The sequence below is a fragment of the Lagopus muta genome, chromosome 5 (genome assembly GCF_023343835.1).
Source record: "Lagopus muta isolate bLagMut1 chromosome 5, bLagMut1 primary, whole genome shotgun sequence".
NCBI classification, from domain to species: Eukaryota; Metazoa; Chordata; class Aves; order Galliformes; family Phasianidae; genus Lagopus; species Lagopus muta.
In genome coordinates this window covers 57,334,916-57,355,504 of record NC_064437.1, presented here as the reverse complement: position 1 = coordinate 57,355,504, position 20,589 = coordinate 57,334,916, and the positions used below count along the sequence as shown (strand labels likewise).

At 38.4% G+C, this 20,589-nt stretch overlaps 1 protein-coding gene across 4 annotated transcripts in view; it reads right to left on the bottom strand.

Annotated features, from left to right (window-relative positions):
- VTI1A (vesicle transport through interaction with t-SNAREs 1A) overlaps window positions 1-20,589 on the bottom strand; it is a 249,701-nt gene that overhangs the window by 99,127 nt on the left and 129,985 nt on the right. For all 4 annotated transcript variants that reach the window (XM_048945667.1, XM_048945664.1, XM_048945665.1 and 1 more), the window contains one exon: window positions 778-848. In XM_048945667.1, the coding sequence (XP_048801624.1) occupies window positions 778-848 (71 nt within the window). The remainder of the gene's footprint in view (window positions 1-777; window positions 849-20,589) is intronic.

Genomic DNA, 20,589 nt, shown 5'->3' with positions numbered 1-20,589 from the left:
CAAAATTGGACACTCAAGAAACCATCTGATCAATGGGTCCTGGACAGAAAGGCTCAGATGCAGTCATGACTGGTTCTGGGAGAGTTAGCAGAGCTGGTAAGATCTTTCCGAAACTCTGCGAGCAGAGATCAGAGCCAAAGGGTCAAATCTTTGAGACTGAGGTTCAGAGCTGATGAGTTGGTTGGGATGGGTTATTGGGCATCTTCACTAAACTCTACAAAGTAAAGATGATCCCTGCAGAGGCAACATAAGCCAAAAATGACATAGATATCTTTCTGACTGCAGTGACAGAACAGCAGTATAGGAAACTACAATACAGAAAGAAACATTGATTTTACCTATGTGACGATGAGAAAAGGAGGTAACTATTGCATACATCCTTATAAAGCAATTATTAGCATTTGCAGCTATAAAGAGCAGCAGTTGATAAATTATTGTAAGCTAAATCATGATATGAGCTTTGTTTCATAGAGTCCAAGAAGTCACTGCAATGGACACTATAATAAATCCTTCAAAGGACAGAAAGGAGATCTGACTGTGTGTGATGGCAGTGACAGCATGCTTGCAACAGTGCGTTTGGTGACTTCAGTGTGACTCCCTGGGGGAGCCCATATAAGACACTTCTTAAGTGCTTTGCTGCAGATGGTGATTACATCTTACAATAGCAGCTGATTTATACAAAACTAATCAATATGCTGGACTATTTTTTGCATGCACAGCGAACTTGCCTAAAGCAAATAAAATCTGTGACCAGCAATTACTTATTATCAAACTTACCCTTTCCCGAGCACGCTGGATCTTCTCTCTGTCATGGCTGAGGTTTTCCAGCATCTCCTGTCCAATCTGCTCTGCATTAAAAAATCAAAATGCAAATCATGAAAAATATAGCTTCTGACTGTAAGGCCTCAAAATGCCAGGTTAGATTGTAACAAAGCTATTTAAAGAACAGCAGCACCTAATACATGTGATAGCCTAATCCGTCCTCCTAACTGCAAAGAGGACAATATCATTATTTCAACTTTTCCACACAACATAAAACTGCAGGAGTAACACTCAGACCAGAAGCTGTCCCTTTGCCATCCGTCAAGGTTGCACAGGGTCTGGAAACCAATGCTGACCTTTGGTCCATGGAACAAAGTCATGAAGACTTCCAAACCTGCTCTGAGTGCTGGGAGCTTGTGCTACCCACACACCCCTTACATCCACTCCTTGTCTTAACAAGGCAGACAGGAAGCTTTCGCTAAAACACCAGCAATCCTTTACTTCTGAAGATAGTGAGAAGTCATTTAAGAAGAAAATCCTTCTCTATGCCTCTCAGCTTTTACCATTGGTGCTTAAATGAAAGTTGGTTTGAGCTAAGCCCAGTTACTGGTGTCTATTCTTCTCCATCACGTAGTATTTCTGGCAGGTCTGGAGATGCACTGCAATGGATCTGCTGATGTCTGTAACAGCAGACATATACGTTACTCTGTTGGCATCACCATTTGTTTACACACGGGTTGCTTGTTTCCGTAGCTCATGCCGAACCAAAGGTTGCAAAATTATAGCAGAGAAAGGAATCCATGCCTCAAGACAATGCAAGATGCCAAAACTTTATTCTTCAAACAGCTTCAGTCAAATGCTCCTCTTTGACTGAAATAATAGCAGCAAGTATAGAAAAGAGATTTTAATCTTCAAAGCTCTACAGGAACATTAAGAAATCCTCCCTGTATTTCCCTGAAGGAGAAAACGAAGTTAAATCACTGCCATTTACAGGTGCGGAAGCAGACACAAGTAGCTGAAGCAGCCGTAGCTTTGCCTCGGGACACATCGTGAGTGTGAGACATGCACGTTCAGTTGGGCTACTGAGTGAGCTCACCACCTGAGTGAAGCCATAAAAACAGGTTTTCTTCATAAACAACAAAAATCACATCTTGCCTTTGCTCTGGAATAAGTTGGATGCAAGATGTCATTATGTGAGGAGATGTGAGAAAACAAATTGGTTAAAAAAAAAATCACCAATATGCTAGTAGAATAAATTCTTTTCTTTCCCCAACAGATATAGTCCATTCTCAGGGAATAATCCAATCAGAATCACCCCAAACTTTTAAAATCTGGGACGAGTGATTTATTTTCCTACATGCATTTAACAAAATATACACACACTGTCAGATGAAGTCTAAGGAAATTCATTACATGTATATTTCTCTATCTGTTGCCAAGTACAGTACAAGTAAGATAAATATTTCTTCAGATATCTGACCACAAATTGACATCCTCATTATGCTATCTTGTCCCTCTTGGCTTGCTGTGCTTCACTTTTAGCTGTATATATAATGCCTCCCAAAGGTGAAATGTGGTAAGATTTGTGGTTATTGAGTTAAAAAAGCTATAAGGTACCATCCATCTATACAAACGGTAGACTATGAAAGCGATTCGAGGCAGAGCTTCGCCTATGCTTGCATGCCCTAAGACTTACTGGATGAACCCTTAAAGGTTTATTCTTATCAAAGCACTTAAAATACTGGCATATTTTAAAACAGATAAATGCATTCAGTGTAGTCTAGAGGAGAAGGAAAAAAAAAAAGCAAAATACATTAAGATATAGAGGAAATCAATCAACAAATTACTAAACAAGCATGAGGTGAAATTATAACAAATACTTCTCACTAAGAATTATACTTATGGTTGCACAGACAAGGAGCACAAAGAGCACACCTTCCTTCAGAGGAATAATTTTAAAGTAAATGGCTACAATGGCTTGATATTTCACAAACAAAGCTTGGAAACATCTTTATAGGAAACAGCTCTATTTTTATTACACCAATTTTAAGCAAGTTACTGTGGGTTGTTTTTTTTCATCTTCCTCCTGTCACTGGCAAGTTCACACTCTTAGCTTTTTATAATGATTGAGTTTATTTTCCAACCATCAATGTGACAGCAGCATCAACTGTAAGTGAGGGTAAAACACCGTCACTTTGACGAATAGTGTATTTTCCTCTCATTGTCGATGACTGAAGACATCAATAAATAAGGAAGGAGAGCATGTCAGCCAGAATATCACAGAATGAATTGTTGATATGACACTTAGGGATTAAACCTTCAGCCATGAAGTTCAACCTAGCAGAAGGGTCTGAGAACTGAGATAGTTGCGTTTCTTCCCAGCAGCCTCTATAGATAAATAATTGGATGGATCATCAATTTTACAGGAGCAGCTTTACTCTACATGCACTTTAGCTGATGATCTTTGGCCTTTTTTGGGCTAAAATAACAACATAAGTTGAACAAAGAGATATAACGGAGGTAACATAATCTCACAATAAGTTCGCAAACATAAATTGACACCTTTATCTACAGATCCTTTTCATATCCTTGTTCTGTTCTCAGAAAACTCACTGATAGCAACAAAAGTTGATATTTTGCTGAAAGGTCACAACAGTTAAATAAAAATATTAATGCATGAAGAAAATTCAGACTCACAAAATGACACGAAGACTTCTCCTCACTTGGTTTGCAAGTGAAGGTGCTCAGGACTGGAACAAAGCAACATTACCCCACAGTAAAGCTAATTATGGGCTTGATATCATTGCTATCTGCTTGCTATCATTTCTCAGGTTTTCCAAGGACTCTGATGTTTCCCTGACAGTTAAATCAGTTTCCCTTCATGTGGCAGATTAGTGCTTGTAGTGTATGGTTCCTTCCAGATTAGTTACAAAGCAAATTGTTGATGATGCTAATACAGTTATACGAAAAGGTAACATTTCTAAGATATACTGTACTGCATATGCATGAAGTAAGGCCAGTACCCGAACTGAAGATTGTTTTGTGCTGCCAGTAACTGTGTTATTTTCATAGAATCTTCACAGTGTTAATTAGTTGGTGCTACACTTTCTACCTGAAATTCCCAAAACAATGCAGAAAATTATGTTTCAAAATTGCAGCTGAACTATAAAAAGCAGAAGGGTGAATGCATTCATGTCCTTATAATCTGTTTTCTGACAGGCAGCAGGAATGTTCAGTATAGCAATTATCTCAGTCTTAAACAATGTTGCGATGAACAGAAAAAAATTCTGAAGTACATAAATGTATTAACAAACATCAGTCTTAAGGAGTGAATGCCAAAATTCACAGCTGCAAAACACTGCACCTCGAAGGTGTTTAAACAGAGCAAAGGAAACCAGCTTTTTCAGAGCTGAACAGTTTGATAATAATGAGATGCTATGGGTCTCACACAAACAGTGAAGGTCTATAGTGCAAAAAAGAACGTAACCCATTTCTTTTCCTAAAACACTGAACCCAATTTGAAGAATGAAGATTTCCCCAATTGAAAAACAACTAACAGATGCAAGCCCAAATTCTCTCCCTTCATCCGTGTAACAACTGGAAATTGGCTTTCAACTTTTATATTGACATACACCCACAAGACAACAATCATTTCTAGCGATGCTTTACACTTCTGAATATGCCCTTACTTTGGAATTTGCATGTAACCTATATGAAGTATTTATTTATAAAATAGTGTAAATCATAATTATTTCATGTATGTTCCACAAAGCTTGATTTGTAATACTTACACACACATCAGGGATGCAAAATAAATAGTACTTGACTAGTTTTTCTTTTCATTTTTCTTTTTCTTTTTTTGCTTGTAGTCATTTAAGTATTTACAGCCAAACTGACTTTGAAAGAGCTTTTTCTAGTCACTTTTTTCCTTAAGAACAAGTAGTATTGAGTAATAATAATGAGTAATGTCAAGAGACAGGAATGATGTGGAATGAGCCACTCCAGGCTTTTGGGTAAATAAACATGTATTTTAATTAATTTTGATGACAGAATCTGCATTTTTTCTTTTCATATGAAAAATAATAATAAAAAAAAGCAACGTGGTTTAATAAAGCACTTTCCTCTCAAAAAGTACCCTGTATGTCTGTACATACTTACATAAAATGAAAGAAAACATGTTTTGTAACAGGCAGCTGAAATGCTGATACAGTTTAAAAACACTAAAAAGGATTACAAACAACCAAATCATGCAGAGCATGCCTGAAGTACGATTTGTCCAATCTTGTGTTATGCACAATGCACACACGTGAGCTGTGCAATTAGAGGTGGGAAGTCACAAACTAATTTACACCAGGAAAAAGAGATGATCAAGTTAAAAATCAAGAAGAAATAAGCTCAAAAAAACATCCACAACACCATTCGTCACGGCATAAGGAATCAGAATAAGAATGGATAAGATCTCCACACTGAGCTCCCCAGGCTTGCCTAGAGAGTAGCACCATTGGAGAACACACTTCTCTGTTGGTTTTGCATAGAGACACAGCCTACTGTGAAGGCAGAGCAAAACCTTATGGAATATTCTTAGACATGAACTAGGCTGGCACAGGTAGAAATCCAGTAAACACATTCAAGGCCGGGACAGTTTTTTCCAAAACACTGTCACTCTGCTCTGGAGAAATTAAAGGTTTAGATTTTAGGAGACTAGAGAGATAAATCATTAATGACAGTTTCTGGGAAAAAAATACAAAAATGCTAGAAGGTGTTAAATACTGGCTGTTCAGAGGTGGCAGCAAGCAGATTTACAAACTTGGAAAATATATAGCGTAGGAGTCAGAAGAATTTGGGGTTAAGTCAAAATGCTTTATGCTTCTGACAGCAGAAAGTTAATAAAGAAAGTGATGACACATCTTTATGTGTAGGGACACAGGTAAAAGTCCTATAAATTTACAAGCTCGCAGTTGATGAATATTATGTTGAACAGTCAATATAATTAGATACAGAGGGATTTAGATCATTACAATTATTAAATGACAAATACGGGTTAATACAGATAAGTGAAGGATGATATAATGGCTACATGCCAATGGAGAGAATGTTTGCACAACATTAATGGTGAAATGTGAGAGTTGTTGCTCAAATGACTCCTGAATCCGCAGCAAAGAAATTAATTTGCATGTTGGTCACTTAACATAAGAAATTAAAAATTAGCTACACGTTGTAGGGACTGGTTGATATCTTCAGGAGAACTGCTGTATCTTACAAAGAGTACTGACAGTCCACAGTGTGTACTGAGGACATCCAGCACTTCCAGAGCTTTCAGAAATACAGGTACAAGAGAGGAAAAAAGGAGATGCATTCTCTTACTGCAAAAGCAAAAAAACAACTAACAATATCTCCAATGTGTCCACCAAACTTAAAATACAAATGTTTTTCTAATGAGAAAGGTTTCTATATACTATAATAGATGTTCACAGTATTCTTTTCATTGGCCAACAACAAAAGGGTCTGCAAATCATGAGATGAGGGAAGCCAGAAAGAAAAGCATCCAGAACATCTAGCCAGAACTTGGCGCTGTGCTTTGTTCAAAATAAGGAAGATGAGATATTTGAGGAAGATGCCACACACCTTTAAGAACAAACTAGGAGCATTTCATAACCAATACCTCTCATGGTCCAAGCCCACTTTGTCCTTCCCAAGGGAAAAAAAAAAAAAAAAAAAAAAAGATAAATGAGAAGAATATAGGAAAAAGAAAGAAGATGATATATGACAGACCTAGTGAGTTCACCTCTAGTAGCCTTTTCTTTTTCTAAGGTTTCATAGCTTTTCTGAAATCCTAACTTACATCAATCTGATGGTATAAAGCCACTCATTTCTCACTAACTGATGTATTATTTTTCTGTCTTCTCCCATCACCCATCTATCTGAGCTCCCTCACTAATATCCTCCCAGCTACGTTCACAGGAGGTGACAGACTTTGATTCCCCTGAAAGTGTCTATATTGAAGCCCAGACCTTGTTCCAGCCGTGCTCAGCAAGGCTTATCCACTCCAAATCCCTCCCTTCACTTTTCTTTTCTTCTCCTTGCTTCGAAAAAGTTCTAAGGCAAAAGAAATTCTTGCTTAGTGCATCAAGATAAGTAAACAACTTGCTACTCTCATTTCAGTCACACATGGAAGTGAAGTTGGGAACCAGCCCTCAGCATCCTTTCTTCCTTCCACTTGAAGTGCTGTCAGAATGGGAAAAGTCCCCTCCTGCTCTGAGCAACAGTGCAAAGAATGGATGTTGCTTCATTACAACACTGCCCATCCTGAACTTTTCTGAAGGCAGTTTAGCTTCGAAGAGTATTAGCAATCGTTACATCTAAATCAAGTTGAAGAAACATACCCTTTAAAACTTGATCGACAAACCATCGCTTAATTAAAACTATGACTCCAAACAGCAACAAGACAACAGGGATCTTTGGTTCATCTAACTAAGGCTGAATTCATAGTCATAATTTAATAAAAAATGCTCCACCATCTACTCAAAGCAGTGTAAATAATTACTTTGGACCCTGCAGTATTCCTTACTTCAAAGACTCAAGACGTGTAGGCAGAGACTTGGCAACTTAGGCTACTGCATACAGCAGCTCGAGGCCTTGAAAATCATGCAGCTGGCCCTATCTCTACAACTGATTTACTCTTAATGCAATAAATACACTTCAAGAGACAGAGCTTAGCACAAAATAGATGAGACAGACTCTTAGGCAACACACAAACAGCAAAGTCCAATTAGGCTATCAAAAGATAAGAAAATATATAAAATGTTGAAATACAACTTAAAATTGAAGCATGGAACAGAACATATTTAAAAATATTTAACTATACAAAGACCCAGCACATAAAATTTAAAGCATTTAAAGCAAAGAACTATGTCTGGTAATTATATGTGTAAGTACTGGAACTTTGTTTTTCTTCATGTACTGTTTCACATAGCTAAACAGTAACAATGAGGTTCTTTCCAGCATATCCTTTTGGACACAAAAAAAAAATCCATGAAAAGAGCGTTTTCACTCTGACAAATGGCTACTAGAAGCAAGAAGCAATGTCAGCAAATGAAAACCAAGACAGAGAGAAATACAACGACATATGGGTTTGTTCAGATTTCCCCCAATATCCTAGTGTACCAGGTTTACTCTGGATCCACAGACAGATTAGAAAATCGGAAAAGATCACAATAGGAGCAAGAAATCTATGCTTGTTTGATTTTTAATACTTCCATAGACCTAAAAGGTGCTTTAACCTGCCTTGCGCTGTTCAGCAATTCATTTTCAATGCGAATGGAAGTATCTCTTGCTGTATTCACAGCCATATTTAAGCTAACAAAAAATAGAAAGAAAACAGCATCCAGAAAAATAAAATAAACCTAAAGGACAATTAATAAATAATGCTTAACGTTATTGACCAAAAAGTGTAAGAGCTCTGTGCAAGAATAAAGCATTCTGAAAACTACACATATGTATAAACTTTCTTAAACACTGCAAGGCCCACAAAGTAGGTGAATAGCTCAGCAACCTCGAGGCTGGCTTCAGTGCAACTCATTCTTTGAATACGAATTAGCAATGGGTAATCGCAGCATATTTATGAGGCCTTTTGCCTGGTCCTTTTCTCCAGTGAATGCTGTATTATTCATTGCGTGTGCCCTGACCCCAGTGCGCTCCTGTTCTGACAAATCATACTTGATTAAGACAAATCTTTATTAGTTAGCTAGTCAACTTCCCCATTTATCATTTGCAAATCCCATTCTCCTTTTCAGGTACAGTAGAAGTAACTGAAACCGTTTTTTTTTTTCCAAATAAAATGAAATGCTTGTTATAGACAGTAAGTGCAAACAGGAGCTTAGAAGACAGTAATAGATGATGAAACGAAGGTTTAACAGGCATAAATTACAAACATGGCAAAACTCTAACACAATAGCTTATTTTAGATAGGCTGAGGGAACATTAATTAGCCCATCCTTTCAGTGCTTCTATTTTGCCACCGACTAAATCTCTCAACATTTCAACACCATAAAAAAAGAACTGTATTGCAAAGGTGGAGGCTGAAAGTACAGAGGTTTAAAACATAATAATAAAGAGATTACCGAGTAAAGTTATTGTTCAGGGTTCCTATCAAAACAAAACAAAACAAAAAAATTTAAAAGGAGGCAAAACAAATTCAAAATTATTCATGACATTCAAATTTCCATTTAAATGCAATATTTCTCCAAAGACATGGCAATTTGGAGAGGAAAAAACCCTTTATAAACAATGTTGGTTTATTCAGTGGTAATTTACAACTGGGAAAGCTTGTGATGTCTAATGAGCACAAGTTTTGTCACGATGGTTTTGCTCACAGAGAGGAATCTTCCTTTCTTCTTTCAGGACTCCGGAAATCTCAAGTAACTATTTAGAAATGGAAGACAAGGAGTAAAGGGCTGAGTTCCAGTACTGTCCCAAACTTGGTCTGTCCTCTGGAGGGACCTTTATGAAATGTTCATGGCACCTAACTCAACAGTCCTTGCTGAGATGTCTTCTACAGAACTCCCACTGTGCCAGAAGGCAATACAGAGAAATACACCTAGATGATGGCGCATGGCACTGACCTAGATGCTACAGTCAAGGTAAATGTCTGTTTACTCCATAGGGTGCATAAATAAAAGGAAGAAAAACATAACCTTGAAAACATGAGATCATTATGAGGAAAGATCGTGCAACACATTTCAGAAAGAATGGGGACAAAAGCACCCGAACTGGGCAGAAATTCAGCAGTGAAACAATGCTGTAGAACTGCTGCTAAGAACTGATCTAAGGAGACACCACTATCTTGATTGAGAAAAAATGTGACAATTTACATGTGTCTGTATTTTTGTTTCTGATGAAGTTTAGTAGTTTGTATATTTTACCATGCTTTGAGTCTTCCATTTATCCGTAATTTCAATGCCTCTATTAGAGCCTGCTCATTTGAAATATACAGTAATTTAAAAACCTGCACCTACAGGACAAAACACTGACACTACCATCTCTGTGCTGCCTACACAACGATCTTCTCACAGGCTCCTGCCTTTCTCCACTCAGATCTGCCCACGTTAAGTCATTTTTCCCCTGTTCATATTTTTCTTCTTAGCCTGTAGGACCAATGCAGCTATGGATTCTTTTCCTTTTTCACACACATCAGCTAAGTGTTAGTTATTTCCATCCACAACATTGCCTTCGATTACACACAGAGTAATGCTGAGAAAACCACCACCTCATTAAACCCACAGCAAGGGAACAGAAGGAACAATGAAAAATACCTGATGGTCTGGCAAATCACTGTTATCAGGAGGTATATAAGAAGGAAAGAATCCAGACTGATTTTAAAATCCAGGCTGAGTTTGCAGGGTTATATATAAAATCTCTGCTCTTGTACTTGTCAACCAAAGATATTTCTTCTGGAAATTGCTGAGATGGAAATAAAGGCTTTCCCATAATACATTTTTTTACAGCAATCGTCAGAGCAGAATTATATTTTAGAATCAAGTTAAGCTCTTCAGATGGCGTTTAAGAGGCAGACTTACATAGGGCCTTTACTGCATGTAGGCACAATCTGTTTCTAAGGGATCCCTGCAAGGAAAAACTGTTGAAAAAATGAGTTTTCAGTAGGTGTCTAGGATGACAAGTGTGATTTCTTCTGACGGAGGAACTCAGCAACACTTACGCTTGTTTTTGGCATCTCCACACTAGACTACTGCTTTATGGTTTAATTGAGGGCACACCTGGAGACAACTAAAAACAAACAGCTCCAGAACAGACCAGCTTACTGTGTGGAAAAGTGACTTTTTGCTTGGATCCATCCGAAGCAGCTGCTTGCAATGCTCCAAGTGCAGTCCCAGCTCCTGGAAGCCATCTTTGAAGCCCTTGGTGGTCTGGGCTGCAGCTGCCAGACACTGCTTCTCTCTGCTAGGTGTTACTGAGTTGTCATCAGCAGGGATGCATGTGCTGGAGGTGCTAGGAAGAAGCACTGGCCCCTGAGCAGTCACAAAATGTCCTAGGTCCCCTCACTCCTGTCGGCCCCCAGATCTATCAACATGCAAGCTATGCTGCCAGAGCCATCAGGTAGGCTTCTGGGGAAAGCAATTAACAATTTCATAAGACAGCAGGCCAGTGTTAGCATTTATTTGTGTGAATAATATATATTTCTTTCCTGGACTTTTTTTTTTTTCTGCTTAGAAGACCAACGAGAGCAAAGCAGTCAGCCCAACAGCCCCTTTCCTGGCACAGCAAAGGGACTTTCTGGATTTTCTGTCATGTTCAGAGCACAAGGAGGTCAAGGCCAGCTTCTGTATTCACAATGAATGGCATGCCACCTATGGGCAGTATAATCCAGACCTCGCTCGTCTTTCTTACCTATGTCCACGGCCATTTTCACGTTTTGTTCCTATTTTGGACACGAGTTTAAAATACATATATTTAATATCTATGAAAATTTCTTGGAGCCATCTTTAACGTTGCAAAACGGGATGTGAGAATATTCCCCAAGGCGACATTTGTGCCTTTTTCTCCTTTTCTCAAATGGGTGTGAGGGAATCCACTCCAGCAGAACGCAGTAGCTACCATTAAAAAGATTGCACTCCTTCGGAAAGCATTCAAATATTGTATGTAGTTTGTGAGGCATGCATTTTCTTTATAAGTACCAGTCTGAATATCATTTTAATTGAAAAAACAGCATTAGGAAGTATTATCAAAATGCAAACTGAAGCGGCACGCTCTCCTCAACTACAGAACGCTGCTTTTAATCTCACAAAGGATTTCCAAATTATTTGAGCAGCAAAATATAATTATCCCACAATCTATCAAATTGGTAAATTATTGCGGCGCGACATTTTATCACAAACACTCAGTTTACAACCATAACTTTGCTGGAAATTCTCAAGAAGCGTTAAACCGATGTCAGTGTCTCAGTAATTTCGCAGTTTAAAAACAGTTAGAAATGTAATGACTACACTGCACTTGATTAAAGCATTTACAGCTCTAATCAAAAACTGACAGCAAGATCAAAGATGTTAACTTAAATCTCTCTTCTAATTATGTTTAAAATGCCACACCTCAGGCCTGTCTCTCCTCTTCTTTTTCAAACCAAATTCTGCTTAAGAAAGATCTAACACTTCTTAACAGTTCATTATCCAATAAAACTATTCAAAGCTTAAAAGCAATCTACACAATTAGTCAGGACCTCAGGGAGTCCACCGGTAGTCTTTATTACAGGGCTTCATATTAAAACACCTTAATTATATTTGTCAAATGGATTTCATTAAAACCCATCGTCACTTTAATTTTCATATTTTGACAGTGCTGGCATAGCATTATTACCACCTGCCAAGCTACGAACTACAACAAAATTATCAAATTCCTTCAAATACTAAGCAGGTTTTTTTTTTTTGTAGCTGACCAATGATTTCCTTCTTTTTTGTGAATGCACCATAATTAAGAGGAATAATTAAAGTTCCATGTTGAAGCAGCATATACACAAGTGAAATCGTGCGGTGTATCAGCTGCAGGTGTGTAAATAAGAACCTATATGGATACCTGCTTGCCAGGAGCACATAACACAAAGGTAGGACACATATACTGAAGTGCTTCTGAATAATAAAGCCAAGACATCAAACAGAATGAACTATTATTTAATCAAATGACAACCATGATGACTTGAAAGCAGAGGACATTTTAACTTCCACTCATTATACTGTCATTTCGACACAACAGATCTGGGGATTATGACCATATACTGTAACCACAGTTTTATTTCAGATATAACCCTCTGAGGTTCCACTTGGCTTTAGACAATCACGCTGAAATATAATTAGAACAAATTACCCTCTCTAATACACACAGTACCACTACACTGGCTTCTGATATTTATGATGCATTCCCAATGCAAGACTCGTATTTTATTTTATTTTTAAATACTCAATGACACAGCAATCAACAGTTTTAGACAATTGCAAATAATACAGAACACGGTACTGGCATCTATACTGCAATGCAGTTTGGTCTGCTAATGTCATAAGGAGTATATAAAGAAATATTTTCCTCTTTTTTCTTTCTTGAAATACTGTCCAGAAAACAGAAAGAAAACAACAATTTACCAGTATTGTGCTTATATTTACTGAGCTAAATTCAAGCCTGATTAACTCCATGTTCTTCAGTGAACATGTGTATGAGATGAATTTGGCCCACAACAGATAAAACAATAGCATGCAAATTGCAATGGGGAAAGAACAGAGAATTTGCCTTTCTTTCATATAATCATAACAAGAAATAAGAAATGAAGAGGTTTCTGCCATATGTCTGACACACTTCACTGCTTTGTACGAAGGTCTCAAGAGTAATGATCTCTGTGTGTTATGAATATTTTAAGACTCACTAAATGTTCTTGGATTATTGTGGGTAAAACTATGGAATTTTAAAGAACTAGTTAAAATGACAATTAAATATTATTCCTACTTAAGAAAAAATGGTTAATAATTTTTTAATGTAATATCAAGGAGGAAAGCCTCAGCCCCTTTCACATCCTATTACAAGTTTTGGCAAAGGAATTCTTGAAGACATGCTGGGTTCTATTTTATTTTTATTTCATTATATTTCTTTTTATCATTTTAATTGCTTTTAAATGACAAGTAAAACAGAATACTTAGAAGCAAGGGACTACGAGCTGAGCACAGATCTCCTCTTCGATTTTTTGGCAAGTCATTTATTTCTGGCAAATCACTATTTCTTTTATGCTATTTAGTCTACCTGTCAAATGGGAGGCAAATAATGTTTCTACTAGAATCCCACCAAATCAGAAAGTGCTCATATCCTGCTTTGCTTCCGCTATCAGGATACCTTACAGTGAAATAATCAGAATTTTCAGGTGCCTACCATTCAACCTCAAATTCCCATTCAACCTTGGGTGCAAGCAAAGGTTCCTCTTAGGAACCCCCTATCTCAAACCCAGAGACAATGCAGGAATTACGCAGCATCTTGAAAGCAATCCCACCCAAGCCAGAGTGTTGACTTGCTTCTACTGAGACGGCAAGAGCCGACTCCTGTGCTCAGTGCAGGGATGGACGGACAGAGAAGCTTTACCAGACCACAGGCAAATGCATATTAAGGATGATTATTTCTTCCTTTGTTGTTTTAATGTGAATGTGAGGAAGGGGTGGCGGGAAAACAGCCAAAGGACAGGAGGAGCTGATTGGTAAAGAAAGCTCACATGAGTCCTTGATAAAACAGCCATGCTTTCCCTCTTGATATTTCTTCCCCTCCTTGCACCCAGATTTCTCTTCTCCCTGTGAGCACTCTGTAAGGCTCTGCTTTTGGTTCCCTTCCTGCACAGATCTGCAGTAATTTACGCCTGGAGAATCTCAGCACAAACAAACTCAGCTACTACTTAATAAGTGACAGATTTCCCTCTCTGCTTCACTACCATTTCCTCTCCAATCTATCTCATTGCTTAGCTTTCAACTCAAATTCAACAAAACACAGCAGTTCCTTGTCCTCCCAACACATCTCCTCTCCATCTATACTCATTAATTGCAACATGATCATCCCCTTTTTCACCCAGACTCAACATCTTTTTTAACTCAGTGCTCTCAATTCTGGGCAATCTGTCCGATTCCTTCTGCCTAACGTTGATACAAAACAGTCTGGTCCCATCCATTCACCTTCCTAAAACTTCCATATAGGCTCTCACTTTTCTTTTTTTTTTTTTTTTCCTTACTACATACTTTTTTTTTTTCCCTAGCCTGGACATAAATCTATGGTATCACAGTAATACAGGGCAGTGTTACAAATATCTTTGTTTACTTTTTAGCACAATAGTGGTGATCTTTTTCTTTCTAGCCATGTCATTGCCTCTCCCCACTTCAGCACCCTAAGCAACAGCTACATTTCTACATTTCTTCCATAGCCAACCCTATGTTGTCTGACTTCTTTCATTTGCCACAGCATATTAATTCCTTTCTGAACTCAGGCATCATTCACTTGTAAAATTTTCACCCCAGCTCCTCTGCACTTTCTCCCATGTTGCCACTCATGATTGTAAGAAGCAGACCATAAAAAACTCATCACCTCATCACATTCCCAAAAGCTCTGGCTTTTCTTGTCCATCAATATACCACACAGCCATCACTGCAACCTCAGCTAAAACCATGAACCTTCACGTTATATGAATTCCTCAATGCCTGGTGGAATGCCTACTTGCTTGCATTCCTCGCAAGTAGGGATGGGCATAATCCATGATGGAAGAGGGATGTACCATTAGAAAGAAGGTATCAGTCCTTATCTTTACTGTTGCACTGGAGGTGTGATGCAGAGATTTATGCCACACTACTGTCAGACTTTACTATTTTAAAACCACCACTATCCCCCACAAGCTATCGACAAATGGAATGTAAATCCTGTTGTCATGAGTGAATAATTTATTAAATTGACAGTATTACTAATAATTACAGAAAGAGTGTCTGTTTCTCTCTCTTGACAAACAGGAAGACAGCCACATTTCCCATTTCAGCTATGATACACAAGGAACAATTCAAAGTGATGCTTGTCCCTGGCTGGCACGCATTCTTTACCATTTGAAGTTTATTTGATACAAATGAGGGCCTACAGAACCCTGCTGACATGAAGTCACAGAGAGCATATACATTTATGAATACTGCATTTACTGCACTTTGTATGCAATGTTTGTTAGGCCTCGGTGTTGAAATCTCAGCTCTGAATCTATCTTGAAGATGTCAAGGATGTGTTGTGAGCTGTTTCTTTTTTCCCCCTCCCAAAAGAAAAAAACCCAACACCACAACAGCCTTTACGACTTTAATTATCTAGATCATGTTATCTGCTTTATTTGAAATCTTATTATGGAAGCTACAAACCTTTTTTTTCTTTTTTCTTTTTTCTATTTTTCTTTAAATGGAAGGAAATGTGAAGACAGAACTGTCCAGCTGGATTAGGCATTTATAAAACCTAGTGCCAACAGTGAGCTGTCAAAGCCAGCAATCAAATGCAACCCTGGCAAAAAAAGAATGCAGACTGCTGTGAAGAGATTTACTTAGAGGAAACTCTCAAATTGTGCTTTTTTTTTTTCTTTTTTTGTCCCGACTCTTCTTTCCAGTAGCAGTTTTTGCTGCCTGTTTCTTGAAGTTTACTGTCGCAGTTCTACAACGCAAAAGATCTGGCTAAAAAATTGTGGTTCTCCTTCCAAAAATTAAGCTCCATTAAATTGTGAAGTAGGCATTAGCAAAAAGATCTCCACAGTATTCCCAGGATTGAAAAACAAGCAACTATACAACAAGAGGGTAACATTTGTATTTTGGCCTTATCTATTCTGCAGGATACCTACACTTCTAGGAGTCTCTCTCCACTACAAAGTGAAATGCTACATAATTATTTTTCAGCAATGTCCTGAAGACTTATTAATACCTATTTTTTAAGATTTTAAGAATGACATTCTCTCTGATTTATATACTGTCCTAGTTTTAATGCAACAAACAAAAAATAGGATCATAATGCAGCACACTTGGTGATACATGCGTGTTTTCCTCTGAACAGAAAATCAACTTTTAGTTAAAGAATGTGACATGAGGAGCTACAGAAACAACAGTAGATTCATATACTGGATAGACATAACAATAGTCAGCTGAATAGTCCGCTTTCATCATTTGGGATTTTGAAAGCCACTGTAGTCTTAAATTTTAACCTGAAGAGAAAATTTATAGAATATTGTCTAGTTTTCCTCATTTAAAATTGAATTAGCCATTATAGTCAGAAGCTTCCCACCCCATACAAGTAAAGAAATCTGTATCCATTCTAATTTAAAAACTCTAATCTTCATTAAAAATATAGTTGATTTCATTAGAGTTCCATCTATTACATGCTGTAATGATTTAATTGTGCCTATTAGATCCACAGTATTCCTAGAAATGGAGGAGTTGCAGCTGGAGGATTGTACCGCTCTATTCTAGGTAAATTGTGAAGGAGAAAAGAGGCAAGATCTCAAACCAAGTATTCCAGTATGACAAATAACTCTTCTTCCTGGGCTTCGCTTTTGTAGAAATGAGAGAAGCATTTAACTCTCCTACTCTGCAAGTAGCTGAAAATGTACTGCATATTTTAATAATGACATCAAATAACTTGCTAATTCGAGATCCTTTAGCCAGCCGTGCGTCCTAGTGAGAGACAATGCATGAGCCCTCTAAAGTATCCACAATACAGAATATGTTCCTTGATAATATCATTAAGGCATGATGACATGTAGCAAGCAATTGCGGGCAAAGGTCAATAACCTGATCCATTTATACAACGAATGCCTGTTAAAACAGTGTTTAAAGAACAATTGAATGATTGATGACCATAAGCTCTGTGTTGGCCATGATGTGCCGCATGCACATCCAGCATGTTCTGCAAAGCACCACACGCCCCTCTTCTGCTATGGGTTGGACTGGGGGAAAACCGTGTTTTGCTAAAACGAAAGCAAAACTGTTAGACAAAAATGCTGAAAACAGTAATTGAGTTAACAAAGCTCTGAAGACAAATTTGTTAGCACTGGGCAGTATAAATAGGCAATGCTTCTGATCCAACTGAACACAGCTCGGTTTGGATATGAAATGCTCAGGGCAGAATTGACAGCAAACATCCTCTGAGTTCCATGACTCATTGGGTGAAAGAAACAACAACAAAAAATTGACCACCCTACAGATCTCTATCACTGATTTTTAAAATACTTTCTTTCATTTTTAATTCCAACTGATGTATAAAAATGCAGTTTCAATTGACATACATTTGAATCCAGCCAGCTTCAAAAGTCATTGGCAAAATTCACAGGCACCATTTGTTGCGTTAAGAAAAAAGGGAGGCGGGTCATTTCCAAAATACTTTTGTTGTTTTAATCTGCCAGCGGCCATTATTCTATCAACAGAGTGTTGCACACTTCTCAGAATTCAGCCCTCTTTTCTGAAGAGTAATTAACCTAACAGCTTCTTGCAAGTCATTTTTCTGTCTCATCAGAAAAGCACGGTGACCTGTATGTTTTGTAGGACAGGCATGCTTCCCGAAATTGTCATTTGGTCTCTTCACAGAATTAATTATCTCATTCGAAAGTGACCACACTCCGCTTTCTGTGACCAAAACTGTTCTTGAAAAATCATTAAAATATATACATGATCACAGAAATAACAAAATAAACACGATCCATTCAAAGCATTTGATATTTTATAACTGTAATGTTTCTGCAAATGCACTGAGACCACACTGTGCTGCTGATGTGCACCCTCCAATTAAAGAGCACTTCTGCTCACAAGCCAGTTCCTCGTGGAGGTGTTAAGTGGCATTCACCAGAATCAATGATATAAAAATAAACTCCCTGCCATTTTGCTGCATCCACAAACAGGTGTGGCCTGATCTTTTACTAAGACAAAAAGACACACAGGGACTGTATCTCAGCATGAGTCACAAAACAAAATTACAGTCCTGTGCTGCACTTCCTAAAGAGACTTCCTAAAATATGATTCCTAAGCCAGGGGCAGAAGACGGTGCTGCTGGTTAGAACAGCTGGGAGCTGGAACCACTGCCCAGCAGAATCCCTTCTGTATCTTGGTACAACAACCAAACCTATCACCAACTTGTTTTAAGGAAACAAAGTTCCACGCTGAAAAGCACTTTGTGACCGCTCTTGGAGCTCGATTAATCCCCCAGAACTGCAGAGTTTCTGTGTGACGCAATAAGCAGATCTATACTGGAATTCTATTTAAGAAACATATGTATGAAGACTCATCACTTTTTTTTTTTTTTTTAAACCAGCAATCCCTCATCAATGAGGAACACAGCTAAAAGAAAGCAGAAAATGGTTAAAGCAACAGTGAGCTGCACAATGATTACTTTCCCATCTCACCCTTGGCAATGATGGAAGTTCAGTCTGCTCATTAACACACACACGCAAAAAAAACTGATAAAGAAGGATGCCAAGTGCTCAAACCTTGTTTAAGTTTTGAAAGCCAACAGCAGTTGACTTACTAAAGGAACCCATCCTGTCTCCGCCCTGTTTGGCTCAGTAGTTGAAGCCTCCTCTGCCTACATCTTTTAATCATTCATACCAGAGAAGATTTTTTGCCACTAGACACCAGAGGCACATCACACTTCTCACTCCAAGGGTCCAAAGCCATTTTCAGGGAGTCAGTCTATTTGCTGTGTCCCATCTTTAGAAGTCAGGTTTTCATCCATCTTGCCCTATCAAGGAGATCGACCTGTTTCCTTTTCCCATGATACAATCCCATTTCTTCCCATCCCCCCTGTCCACCTGCTCCCATCAGCTCCTCCTGTACCCTCTGGTCTTGTCAACCACAATGTGAACAAAGCCCTGTAGCCTGTTGGTTTCATTATGAACTGCAAAACCAGAGACTCGTGGTTTCCAGAGGGAAAATTGAGACAGAGGAATGTTACGGTTCTTCAGCAAGTCAGAAAAAAGCAGTGACAATTATCTCCCTCCTGATTTCCAGTTTCTTAGGAAATCATCTGCCATAAGACTGTGAATTTTTGATTTCTGTGAAGAACAGAAGAGGAAGGTTTTTTGGGAGCGTCACTGCTCCCTTTTCTCTCTTTACACACCCACCAACAAAACAGAGCAATGCCCATCTCCGTCAGTGCCCCTAATATGCTGCAGATGTTTGAATGTTAGCAAGATTCCACGTGTCAAAATAAAACAGTTGAACATCTCCCTTGTAAAAACAAACAAACAACCCACAGTTTGCGGGAGCTAGGACCCTTACTCTTTGCACTCTTACATGCTCTCTGAAGATGCAGGAAGAAGCGCAGTTTGCCTCTCCCAGCGTTATCGGCACAGAAATCGGTATCTCTGGCTCTGCCCACATTGGGGAGCAGGAGCGAGCCCGAGCTCGGGGCGTGGGGCTGCAGGGCAGGGGCTCACTGCAGAGCCAACACCAATAACATCTGAGACCTGCAGTGAAGGTACGCTTGCTGTGGGAGCATGTGTGCAGATAACTCACAGCTTCTCTCTACATTAAAGAGCGCTACAATTTGTTGGGTTTGCTTTTTTTTTTTTTTTTCCCCCTTTTTTGGCCTAGGGAAAAATCTACCTTCACTTTATTAATAGTGAATTCAAATGGTTTTTCTCCTGCAATTTAACAACTTTTTTTTTTTCTTTCCTGCACAGAGACCAGATATTCTTCTCTCTCGATCACTTCAACATATTTGTTCTGCATTATTTTTTCATTCGCTGTTATCCCGGAGGCTCTCAATGTTTAAATAGCTCGCTCCCTCCCTCCCAAGAAAAGCTGTGCACTAATATCGATCAACTTACGCTGGAAGTTACTATAAGGCATTTTTCAATAATCAGCCTGGCTGTTCTGAGAGCGCCTTGAATATAACCCTTAGGTAAACAGCATAATACACAAGGAACATTTCCTCAGCAAGCACATCTCTGCAGATGGCTGCTAATGTTCTGCCAAACAAAGAAGTTGATGCTGACTTTATACTGTGCAGGTCACAGGCAAGTCACAACAGCTAATGACATCCTTATTCCTATGCACAGAATTTAGTCTTCACAGGAGACTTGTGCATTTAACAACCTGATAGCTATATGCCCTTCAAACAAAGGATCGATGGTAAATAATCACTTAATGAGTAACAATTTATTTTTACTAAAAAAGAAGAAAATAATCACAAACAAAATCCCACTCTTCTGAGAAGACAAAACCTGTAGCTGGACAACATTTCCAAGGTTTGGCTATGTAAAGCACCCTACTCAGTGAATTACAGTGAATGGGAACTCTCACC